We start from the raw sequence: 12664 nt of genomic DNA, 5'->3' as shown, positions 1-12664 counted from the left end.
CAGGCGGTGTCTTGTTTCATCATCAGGATAGCAAGGTCTGTTTTTACAGCAGAGACCGTTTTCAAAACTACAATATCACTGCAACTCATTCTACAGTAAAAAAAAAGAAACAAAGGCTGCAGTATTTAACTTTTATTAATTTTTTTTTTATATTTGTTTAATCTTATACAATCTTGTGACAGTTTGTTATGACACAGATAATCTGTGTAAAAATCAATCTCCACCTCCTCCTTGAGTTACTATTGACATCTTAAATGCACCAAAAACAACCAATCAGAGCCAGGAGGCGGGGCTTAGCACTGTCGGTCAACTTGCTGCTAAATGTCCTAATGGTGGAAAAACAATTTACTGTCACAGGAAAACTGTTTATACATGGTTTGCTAACTAGACTGAGCAATCATGACAGGCTACGCTAGCTGCAGCGCAGCAGAGAGCAATGATGGGGAGGCAGAGGGAGGATGAGCAGCGCCACATGAAGTTGTGATTGATATTGCTAAGACCCGCCTCCTGGCTCTGATTGGTTGGAGAAGGTGGATAACCTCCATTTTTTCACAGATTATCTGTCTCATGCCATACTGTCATGACACAGTGACAGCTTCAACCAATGCGTAAAAATAATATTTTTTATAAATGTTATTCTGCAACTTCACAGCACCTCCTTTCTCTTTGCCTCTCTACATAGCTGTTCCCAGTTTTAGGTGACACAATTTATTTCATATCAGCATTGCATTTCCACTTGAAATGGATTGAAAGAGAAAAAAGTATTTTTTAAATTGTTTTTACAAAACTCCTGTGTTCTGTGTTCCTGCTTTCACCTTTTCCTCCTGCTCTTAAGATTTTTTCCTCTTGCCGTCTATCTTGCTTGCTCTTTTGTTATGCTGTTAAGCACTCTACTCCAGGCTGTCAAATATACATGTATATTATATATTTCTCTTTGTTTTTTTTGGTCCTGTCCCCGGTGTGGCGCTAGCAACCAGTAATCATCCTAATTAGCGCCCTCCCATTCAAACCAGGTCACAACCATGTCCTTGTTGTCTTTCTGCCTTCCAAGACCAGCTGCCACCTCTCAAATGAGGCCATGATCAGTTCACGCCAGGCACATTGTTTTTAGTTGTTTTGTTTTCTTTTAAATCACATTATGCTATATTATACAATACGCAATACTTCTCATAATATTAATCAATTGCTTTCAAGGGCTCATGTTTTATTAAGCAAAAATATTAGATGAGCAGATGTTAGTACGTCATCTCATTTGACCACAACTAAGGCAAAATGTGACATATTCACTACTTTAAATTTTTTACAATCAAACTTCTGTGCCTAATAAAGTGGCTGGCAAAGGTACAAACTTCATTAATGAATGCAACAATTATTTTCAAACTACAGAAAAACGTGTCTGACATTTTGTGTGAGACAATGTGTGTTCCAGCAACATAATACAATTGTATAGGACTATCAAGTAACTATGTTACCTTCAGTTATAAAAATGATATCAAACATGACTTAAAACAAATTTGACTTCACAATATAAGGCTATGAAATTGGGCCTCTGTTTCTTTAAGAAAGTTCCAGCTTAGCTTGAGGACCCCAAAACCACAAATAAAATTAAATTAAATTTAAAAAAAAAATCCCTTATAAAAGCGCGTGGGGTTGAATGGACCCCGCCTCTTAAGACTTCAGAAAGGTTGGCAAACATTCGTAAGAGCACTGGTCTGAGAAATAGCTCATATAATAAGCTCAGTTGATGCACAGTCACACCAGGTGTTTGCTAATTGCTGCTACTGCAATTAAATAATTAGCAAACAATTTGGAAGCTCAGAAACTTCAACTCTAAGGAGGAGCTGCCTCTGGAAGGCAGCGCTAGGTCCGTCCACCCAGGCGTTATACACATCTGGATGGTTTCCACGGGAGATTAAAGGATTTATCCAGGATGCATGAAAGAATCCAAGCAACCCTCCACAGGTATGTTTTTGATGAGGGAAAAACAATATAACATGATGTAAGGCTCAAAAAAGTTGATTTTACAGAATACTACCTCTTTATGATACCGTTACTACTTTCATAGGAGGCTGTGTTGATCTCATTTAATAACCAGTAAGGATTAGGTGTAAAATGTCCACTTGAATCACGTCATTAATATAGTTGTTTCTTGAGTGCTGCTTTTATAAGCATCCACACAATTGATGAAACAAAATACATGAACTGAAAGACTTTGCTAACACAGAAAGCAAAACGCACAGATCCATTGAACTACAACAAGTTTTATATCTTTCCTGATTTTCATTCTTTGTACCTCGGTTGCAATTCTAGTGTTCTAGTGGTAGCATATCCTGGGAGCAAAACTTAATAATTTCTCAAGACAGAGTGTGGGCTGTTGCTTATTGCTTTGGGAGAAGCCTGTTCATATCCACAGATATTGAAACACTTGGTCAAAGAAAACAGAACTGCTTAGGTCAGGTCATTTTCACAAAAGTTTTCTGCAAGTTTCCCCCCCCAAACATATCCATCTCTTTTGCAATAATTAGTATTTATGCACTTTGGTTTGTAGGTCATATGAAGTCTCCTTTGTGATTTCTAATTTGTGTAAGCTTGTCACACATAAATGTTAGCCCTAACCCCTATTAGTACAAAGTGATGACAGATTATTCAATTCAGTATTTATATATTAAAAACACTTTTTCTGTTTTTAGTATTGCACAAGTAAAGGCTCTCATCATTTCATTTGGTTTCTCATTACAAATAAATGGCTCATGGCCTTGTGTGGTCATGGYGATTAAATTTGATGCCATTCATCAACACTCAAATGAAACGATCAAGATTTCTAGATTAGCACAAATGTTACATCAGTCGTTCCTTTGATTTCATGACGTTGGATCGGCCTCTCAAAAAATTGTATTTAATCCACAACAGGTCAGTTTTACCAAACAAACTGAAGATAACTTGCAGATGACTTTGTGTGTCTCTGCAGCACRCGAGTTATTAAATGAATAAATGAGGGGTGACATTGATCCAAATCTTCAACAGACTACCACTTCGAACATTATACCGTCATGATAGAACACTATAAGTCTAAAATGAACGCTGGTGTGTTGAACTGACCTTAACCACAGACTTATTTTTCTAGTTTTCCGTTGATGTGTGTGTGTGTGTGTGTGTGCGCGTGTGTGTACCCAGCACAGCTTGTTCTATAGCCTCAAACAGTCCCTGACCTAAAAAGCTGGCTAATTGCAGGTGTGGAAGGAAACAACAGCTGTTCCTAAAACAAGAAGGGGAAAAAAAAATCTGCCATCCCTCTGACTCAACCAGAGAATGCAATAATGAGCTTTAATACCTCCAGTCTCACAAACACGACAACATAGAAGATTAATTTAATTGCCGTTTGCCATTGGAGAATAAAGAATACAACAACAGCGACTGCATTCAACTGACTAACATATTTCGAAATATATCAGTAGCTTTCATACCGTTTCTGTTGTTGCTTTTTCAGATTATTTCAACAGTTTTGAACTTTTGACCTCATAAAACACACAGCAGGACCTGCTGATTGTAACAGAGCTTGAGGTTGAAGTGGTCACAGTATTGGCTATGYATGTACCACCAGACAGACACCCAGTTGGAACTCAATCATATTTGTYGTTTGAATAYTATTGCTATTTCTTTATAATTACATACAATCTGTTACTAAATTACCTCAATATGCTTCTCAAAGAATTGTTGAGATTAAGGGTTTCCTGAAGTGACATTCTCTCATTTGAATCCCAACTAAAGAGAATCGTGTCAAAACAAAAACAGTTGAAAGGGTTGTGAACACTTGCGTTAAAAAATAAATAAATAAATAAAAATAAAAAATATATATAAATATATATATTTTTTTCTGTTATGTGGAAGAATTATGCAACCTAATCCACCTCGAGCAAAGGCTGCTCCAGTCACCAGGATTCCTCCGCGCCAGACGGAGGCAGTGTGGCACCGTTTCAGTCGGGCGCCACAGCTGCCCCGGACCCTTCCAGCTTTCCTCCTTCCCACTCACTCCTCCCTCGCCTCCCCTCGGAGATCACAGCAGTGCTGCAGAGAGACATGGCAGCCTCTCTGATCTTCACACCAGGGGAGGACACCGAGGGAGAGAGAGGGAGCGAGAGAAAAGAGAAAAGGTRGYGACGGATGGAGAAAGAAATGGCTGAAAAGATACACGCAGGATACTGGGGCTGATGTTAAAGAATTAGATTGTTTTATTGCCGTTTCCACAGGAACACATTAAAAAATCCTCCCGAAAGCTGGTTCCTCAAGCTTAAAACCACCATGTCACTTTAGAGAGATTCAGCCGTTTCATTAAATTTACGCTGAGTGAGCAAGAACCCGAACAAACAGAAATCATAATGGTAGAGAAGCCTGCATGTTTGTATGGTACGATGTGTTAGCCAGCAGTTTAGAGAGGATCCATTCTTGTCCAAACCTTTTGGGTGAGCCGGTCTGACTGACAGCTGACCCAGCTGGCGCTCCGAGGCACAAGATAAGCACATTTGCTGTGGCAACTGCAGCTCATAGGTCAGGAACGAACCTATGAGCTGAAAAACAAGGAGCTCACCTTTTAACAAAGGCCAGGACTTATCCATCTGAAGTAAATACTCACTTTAAACCATTAACTTTTAATAATTAAAAGTTACTGCATTTGTTTTTTTTCCCCCTTTGGGCTTTGTGTTCATATTCCCCTGTAGCTTTTTGATACGTTTTCACACCTGATCTTCTGGTAGACTCGGTTCAAATGGGGACTAAAGTTACATTTTGTTATATTTTCAGCTGCTGTGGTTCACGTTAACAGTGCACTGTGTCAAACAAACCAAACCATATGAAAAACCTATTACCCTCCTCGCCTGKGGTGGCGCTGCACAAAGGAATTGACACAAAAACCTCAGAAGACGCTGAGCGCAACTTCCTTCTCTGAAAAATGTGAACATTTAGAGTAGTGCCAGATTTTAACGGTTGTACGATTTCTCTCGTCATTGGTAAAAAAACCACGAGACTCTTGCAAATGTTTTGGTTTTATTTACCCAGAATSCCCTGCGCCGTAGTCCATTTCCTGTATTTGTAACGGTCTCCGGTCCACTTGTATGCAGCCTTGTTTTCAGAAGCTAAACATTAAGAAGCATACTCATGATCCATGTAAGAGTCTTGTAAAAATATTTTGATAGTTTAATTTCAGCAGCATAAGATCTGCACTTCAACACACCACGTTAGAAACGAACACTTTTAAGAGAAATGTGACTACTTGTGCAATAATGAATATTTTCACGGCCTTTCATATTCTTCTCCTGCTCTAACAGAAATTACGGGCAGTCAAAGCGAGACCTCCTTTCGCCACTAAAAATATGATTTTTTTTCTGATCAAAAATTGCCATTATGTKGAAACAGCTAAACCTGTTGCTACCATCTTGAGCCAAATTCAATTCCTGTACAATTTTTGAAATTACACAAGTTCTAGTTTTAAACCTCGATCGTTTCCCTCATGTTCATTTTTAAAGCACAGCTATTGCACAGTTTTAACAGGTTTGCCGTTACACACTTTGACTGATCCAGTTGTATCCAACCTGCTACATTTAAAAAAAAAAAAAAAAAAACTGTTTAACATCCATTAGCTCCCAACTTAGTCATAGAATCACATTTGGATGAATAGGAGTCCTGCTGTGCAAGCCCCAACCACTTAGCAAAGTAAAGGCTAACACAGATAAAATATAAATATATTGTGTGTTTTTTTTTGAGCACATATAAACAACACACTCATTCAGGTTCTTACAGGGGAGGGGTGAATTTTTATTCGTCATCAGGACTTGAAGCATCCAAGTTCAGAATCATTCAGTTTTGGCACCCTGAAAGATATTAGGCTTTTTTTTTCTTTTTAAATATATATTCTCATTTACAACAACACAATGTTAAAACCAAAGAAGCAAGAGAACTCAGATAAAGAAAGAAAAACAAAAAAAAGATAAGGCTGTATTTGAGTTGAACTTAATCATGAAAACAAAATGAAATGAAAAGGCAAAGATTTTCTTCTCTTAAAAATAGCCTTGATAACGTTTGTCCAAAGTTTTGTTTTTGTTCCAAGCAAAGTAAAGCCCCCACTCCGAAGCCCTGGGCCCCCACCCCTAAAACAGGAAGAAAAATGGAAGAGACACAGTACTGTAACAGTTATTTCTATTTTTCCACTGCCCTTACTCGTACCATAGTCTAATTATTCAAAAAGATAGGTTTCCTTAAAAGCAGATTTGATGTTTTTTTTTTTTTTTGATCAGCATGCATGCAAGTTGATAACTTCTGTTTCTTTTCCTTTGTTTTTTGTGTTTTTTCTTTTTTTTGGAGTCACTTCACTTCAGCTCGCTGGTAGCTGTGTTCTCTCACGCACTACCTTGTGTCTTTGGCAGTAGTGGCGTTTCATTGTCCACAGTCGTCTTCAAGTTTGCAGAGAAACGTATTCCCCTCGCCCCACAGTTCATTTCCTCGCTACCCCTTTGAGGGGCCAAAAATAAATAAGTAAATAAATAGATAGATACATCAATTAAAAAAAGAAAAAAACGACAACGGAAAAAAAAAGGTTAACTTTTCATCTGCTAACCCTGAACAAATTGGCGGCCAGGGTTTTTTTCTTTTTTAGTGGACTTCCAAAATGTTTTTATATATWTTTTTTTATTTTATTATCATAAAAAATGTGATAATGTGTCTAATACTAACCAATTTCTAATGAATAGGCAGAAGTCCAACAGATGAACCAGTCATGCTGAATCCTCCATCTTGGTTTCAGTTTGCATGACGACTTTAGTTTTACTACAGTAACTCTTCAGTGACTTTACTTTTTTTTCTCGTGGATATTTTTTTGCACCAGGGAAGGCTAGTCATGATATAGTAACATATATTTATATATGATCAGTAGTAAGTTATTGATCTTTTTTTTTCTTCTTTTTAATGCGGCCTGAATTGCTCCCTGCTTGAATCCCAAACCGCAGTAGGTTCACAGTTTAATGCGATTAAAGAACGAAATCAAGAGGAAACGCCAACTCAACGAAGGAGTGGGGTGTATGGGACCACACGGTGTGTGTGTGTGTCTGTGTGTGTGTGTCTGTGTGTAAGAGGGCGTGTGGTATGACAGTGCAAGGGCAGTTTCATAGGCTGGGCCAAAGGGGCAAATTGTGTGCCCAGTAGATTTCAATTAGGAATTTAAGAGAAAAAAACCCCATAATAACCTTCATAAAGACAGTCTGGCCCAGCCTACCACTCCATGGATCCACAGACCCCAGACACCCCCCTCCTGATTTATCAACCCCCTCAAACATGTTTAAAACTTGTTAAACATTGTTCATGGGAAAATCATGCATGTTTCTTTTTTTTATGCAATTTTGTTTCTTTACGTTTTTTGTTGTTTTTCTTTTAACCAGAAACTCAACAATTATCTGAGGTCTTCTGAAGAGCTCAGAACCTCACCTCCGCTACTCCATCCCTGTCCCCCTTTCCCCCTCCAGTCCAATTCTGTTTCCCCTTCTTTAATGGAGCATTTTTTCATTTGCTACTCTCCTCCAAAATCTACGGTTCGCCTTCCTTTCTCATACAGGTGTTGTGCGCCGGTTGGCTGCTGAGTCTTTGAGGTCCTTTTGAACGCAGTTGTGGACCTGTAGGAAGTTGTGGTCCCTTTCCGTAGAGTTATAGGTCGCTGTTGGGGTGCCTGTTTGACCCTTGGGCAGCGTGTACATAGACAGCTCGGTGGAAGGCAACGTCCCAAAGGCCTTCAGGCCCACCGGCGATGCCTCGCGAGAGTGCGAGGGGTCCGTGGAGCGGGACGAAGAGCGCGAGCGGCGTCGATAGCGGTAACGGTAGCTCGGAATGCGCGTGATGGCAGCACCTTGGAGGTAGTCTGCGGCTCGTGCGCCAACTCGCAGCTCTCTGTGGCGGTCGATAAACATGTGCACCGCTAGCACACCCACCATTTCGGCCATGATRAAGGAGAGGGCGCCAAAGTAAAAGGACCAGCCGTATGAGTAGCTGTTCTTCTTGGAGTCACTCTTTGAAGGGTCGCCGGCGTTGGCTGATATATATACAATGATTCCTATGATGTTGCTCAGTCCTGGAAAGGAGAATGAGTAAAAACTGAATCAATAAAATTCAGAAAAGATCCAAAGACATTTATGTATTAAGAAAATAAGTTAATCTCTGTGGGCAATAGAAGACGGGTGCTCAATAGGGCAATTGCAATCTACAAGTTMATTGTCAAGGAAATTTGGGTARATCACATGACATAATAAAATAAACAGTCTATCATCCATCCTGTTACTTGATTGWTATACAGCCTTACCAGTTGGTGGCAGTAAAGTTTCCTTTAGTTGCCTGCCAACCACCATTATAACTTAAGAAGAAGGGACTCTTTATAACACTCACTTCGCATGCACAAACAACGATGCTAAATGAAATGCAGCAGAACTGGCTGGCTGGCGAGTAACCTCCAATTTTTAGCCCTGGGTTTTTTCTCTTAAATTTAAGAGGTTATAAAAGTAAAGTGGGGGAGCTGGACCAAGTAATTAGACAAAAACTTTTCACTTTCATATGAAATGAAACGTAAACAAAATTCTCAATATAATTGTAAACAAATTCTACAAATAAATAAATAAATAGTATTTTTGTAGCATGTAGTGGGGATTTTGACTTGTCATTTTCTAATGCATGCTGAAAAAGTGTGAGAACCCCTGCTATAGAATGTCCAGCTATACTTTGAGTGATATTAACAAGTGAAACTTTCTTCTAATACAGTATTAAGTATGAAGTAGTGGCCACCGCTAGCTAAAAAGCTAGTTGCGCTAACCATAAAACACTAGACCTTAACGTGCTAACCAACATGGTATTAAACAGATTTTAATGCTAAAGTGCCAAAAGTAAATTAGCACTTCAGAATTTATCCACAGAAAATAACTTGGGGGAAGCTAAATGCACTAAATATTTTTAAAGTTAGCAAAATGCTACAGTGCTAAACAAAAAAATTAGCTCTGGCATTAGTAGATTTGCAGAGGATTGTAGAACATGTGAGCGTTCAAACACTTAATATTTTGCCAGAATACAACGATCTTACTCATCTTTTGTTATAAATCAACCCAATCTAGTTTAAAGCTGTAAAGTTTAAGGTTTTCCAAATAGAAATTTGAAAGTGTCGTATAYAAGTTTACAGAGCTCTTTTTAAGCTTATAACCCGAAATAAAATGCCTACACCAACCAACTGGTTTCAGATATCAAGTAGTAAACAGAGTCCATGTGTGTGTAATTGAATCTCGGCATCAACAATTGTTCTGTGAAACAAAGGACTCACCTCTGTCTCTTTCCAAGTTGCACATTATTCTATATTTAATGTGTGATTTTAAGTTTAATTTTTAGGCTGRTCTTAACTGCCAAAGTCACTACCGAGGAAAATTAGCTTATTTTTTCTAACTTGGGCACATTTACATTGCATGATGCTGATTAAGGCCGATTCCTTGACAAATAAAACCAAACTGTCACTGAGACGTTATCTGTGGAAAACACATCTGAGCAGAAATTGTCTTGATTACCATAATGTTTGTTCCTGGCAGGAGCAGAAGATTATAATGTAAAATGTGTTATTTCTCTATTAAAAATTTCTGACCTATAAATATGTCTTTGCCCTTTACTTGTAGCTAATTACATTGTGTCTGTATCTTCACATTCATGTGAAAAATGCACATTTAATGGGAAAATAAAGAGTAAGGATGACTTAAAAAGAACTCTAGAAGATGGAATTGTTTTTAACTTTAGGATTGTTTCTATCTTTGCATCTTATTGAGCACAAAGTGCATTTAGGATATGACTGTATCTCATCGGGTAGAGCCTTCTCTCAACAGGAATGTAAATCAATACAATGTAATGCTAGGTCCATCCATGATGCCAGAGTGCGGCTYTAGGTAGAACATKCCATACCACTYTAKGTCTAAAACAACAAACAAAACCTTTTATTTCACATCCTTTGTAAATCTTTTCAATCTGTTCCAGAGTCAAAAYGACAAATCAAACCWAGCTAAAGAACAGTGCTTGAAATAAAAGGTTGTTTTAATTCTYGTTTCCCTCATTTTTCAAAGACCTGATTGAGATGGATCAAAGTAAACGAGTATCAGGGACGCCTTATTTTTAGAGTGCAATCCCAGTGGCCTCCTCCGAGCCTAGCAACAGGGTGAGAAAGAGAGACAGACGCAGCAAAAACCACAGAACAACACAGACTTCTCAACTTGGAGGAGAACTAGTTATGTAGCGCAGCGCAGTAGGCCACGGCCTAGAAACGTAGCACACAGTTAGACACGAAGTGTTCATGAAAATGGCAACCTGCCCTCTCGTTGTCTGCATGGCTTCATCCTGAGGCACTCGTGACACGTACACCGAACGCCAGGCAGCTGACRGTCATCGGTATATTTTCAGCATCAAGTCTAAACTTTTACTTTTGTATTTTTGATCCGTCTTGTCGAAGTTGTAAATTTTAACTTTTAAAGGAGTTCATTATTACTCTCAAGAATGTCAATTCACCTCGCACCATCAAACTTTATTTCTCATTTTCTCTTGGCCCGTTACTCGTCCTTCGGTCCCTTCCTCCCTTTCCTGTCATCACCCCTCCCCCACTCCTCTTCCTCCCTGCATACCTGCAGAGACGAACAGAATGCCGGCGCTGAGGATGATGTTGTGGCGTGACTTGTAGAACTCACTGGCGGCGATGCAGAGCCCCCCCATGAAGAGGAGGATCACACTCAGGATGGGGAAGATGCTGGAGGCTCGTACAGCACCTGGAGGGACACAAATATATATATATAGTCCTTACTGCTGCGTACAAGCCAGAGATTTGTCAGACGTCGTATTAGTGCAATTGTATGTAAGGGAAGAAGGGAAAAGAGGAGTACATTCCTGGCAAAAAATGAAGAAATTTCTGAGCTCCAAAAGTTGAAAATATGCTTAAAAAAGAACTCTGAAATGTCGACATTAATCTTTAGAAAACACAGAAATTTCAGAGTTTCAAAAGTCGAAMATTTTTACCAATCAGGTTTTGTTTKTATTTTTTTTGAAGCAAAAATGAACCCTTAATCGTGAATCACTATTTGTGAATGTTGCTTGTGTATACCAGTGTACCGGAAATGCAAAGGTTTCCCTAGGAACCAGTGTATTTGCAATAATTAATGTGACTAATTATTTAAAATTAATTGCACTAAAATCAATATAATTATTTGATCAATTGGAATTGACGTGTTAAAGTCCAGGCCCTAATATCCTACTTAGAATAACTTATGTACTTTATCGGTTAGGTGACGTCTGGAGATGGCTGGTTGCACTAGATTTTATTTAGGAGTCAGATTTAAAGGGGATGAAAACAAATGCACACTAGACTTTTCATAATTTTAGAAAAATGGGTATTCTTTTTCTCACTTTATAGTTATGTACTGCTTCATGTTTGTTTATTAGTCAAATTCCAAACAAAACTCCAGTATGTGGTAGCAAGGTGACAAAAGCAGAAACGATAGAGCATGAATATTTTTCCAAGCCCCTGTCCTCACGTCAGATAGGATTTGTATTGGTAGTGGATGTAGACAGCTGAAAATCCATCACGCAAATTCAGTCCGACTTGCCGAAGCTAGCACCTGTATGAACAGGTGCCTGAATTGAAGCGTAAGAAAACGGACCCATTAAAAGAAAATGTGTGAAAAATCCTGAAATTATGAAAATACAAGTGATTTTAAACAATAATAATAAAAAAAGCTGCATATTAAAGAGAAATATGAGAGCAGAGGCAAAGGGGAAGACGAGAGGACGAGCACAAAGACTGCAGGCCTTCACTTCTCTGTGAAGCTGCTTTGCCTCCAGCAGTCTTTGTCTCACTGTCTCTCCCTGCTCTCTTTGCACTTGTGCTTTAAGCTGAAGGAAGGCAGTTTAAAAGGAGGATTTTTTTTTTTTAAATATGCGGGCCTCCAGGCACACCCTGCCACCAAGCACATCATGGCACAGACACAGAACGACGGAGCGGATTGAGCTGTGGGCGAATGCGCCGCATGGCAGCGGCATCAAGAGACGCGCTCAGTATGTTTTTAGTTTCCTTTTAAAGCCTCCTTGAGGCCGCCGTGGAGGCTGACACTCCGTCTTTCTGGTTGTTGATTGATGTCGCGTTTTACATAATGCTAGCTTTCCACAGTCTACTGTGCCACTCACACAGCTATGCATACAAACTCAAACTTTTCACGCATAGCTACAGAATCTGGAGGTAAGGCAATCTGATAAGCATTTTTCTATTCCAAGTAAAAAAAGTTACTGTATGRTTGTATGTTTGTAGCCTTCTGAAGCATACACTTTGTACCAAGAGTCAGCAATTCACTTTTAGTTATTTTGGAGCCTCTGTGATGAATTATGTTCAGTCATAGTGAATATGACTAAATGGTGTAAATTGGTGTTGTAGGCATGTACATAGTTGGTTTGGCTTTTCTGGTTTAGGTCAGTTTGATTACTAGAATACTTTATTTTTGGTAAATCTCTGCTGACTACACCTTTTAAATGTGTTTTACGGAAACACATCGAGCTCATTGCTTTGTTGTGTGCAGTGATAGATGAATGAAAAGAAATCCAATAAGATATATGAAAGAAAACTGGCTAGTGT

The 12664-nt window shown here is 38.9% G+C and overlaps 1 protein-coding gene across 1 annotated transcript in view; it reads right to left on the bottom strand.

Annotated features, from left to right (window-relative positions):
* Positions 1 to 6266: 6266 nt before the first annotated feature.
* cacng2b (calcium channel, voltage-dependent, gamma subunit 2b) overlaps positions 6267 to 12664 on the bottom strand; it is a 78231-nt gene continuing 71833 nt past the window's right edge. The window contains exons 3-4 of the mRNA XM_008433427.2: positions 10671 to 10811; positions 6267 to 8107 (exon numbers count right to left, since the gene is read on the bottom strand). Of these exons, the coding sequence (XP_008431649.1) occupies positions 7590 to 8107; positions 10671 to 10811 (659 nt within the window). The 3' untranslated portion in view covers positions 6267 to 7589. The remainder of the gene's footprint in view (positions 8108 to 10670; positions 10812 to 12664) is intronic.

This window comes from Poecilia reticulata, linkage group LG1 (genome assembly GCF_000633615.1).
Source record: "Poecilia reticulata strain Guanapo linkage group LG1, Guppy_female_1.0+MT, whole genome shotgun sequence".
NCBI lineage: Eukaryota > Metazoa > Chordata > Actinopteri > Cyprinodontiformes > Poeciliidae > Poecilia > Poecilia reticulata.
The sequence above is the reverse complement of the archived record's forward strand: the minus strand, read 5'-3'. Positions and strand labels throughout refer to the sequence as shown.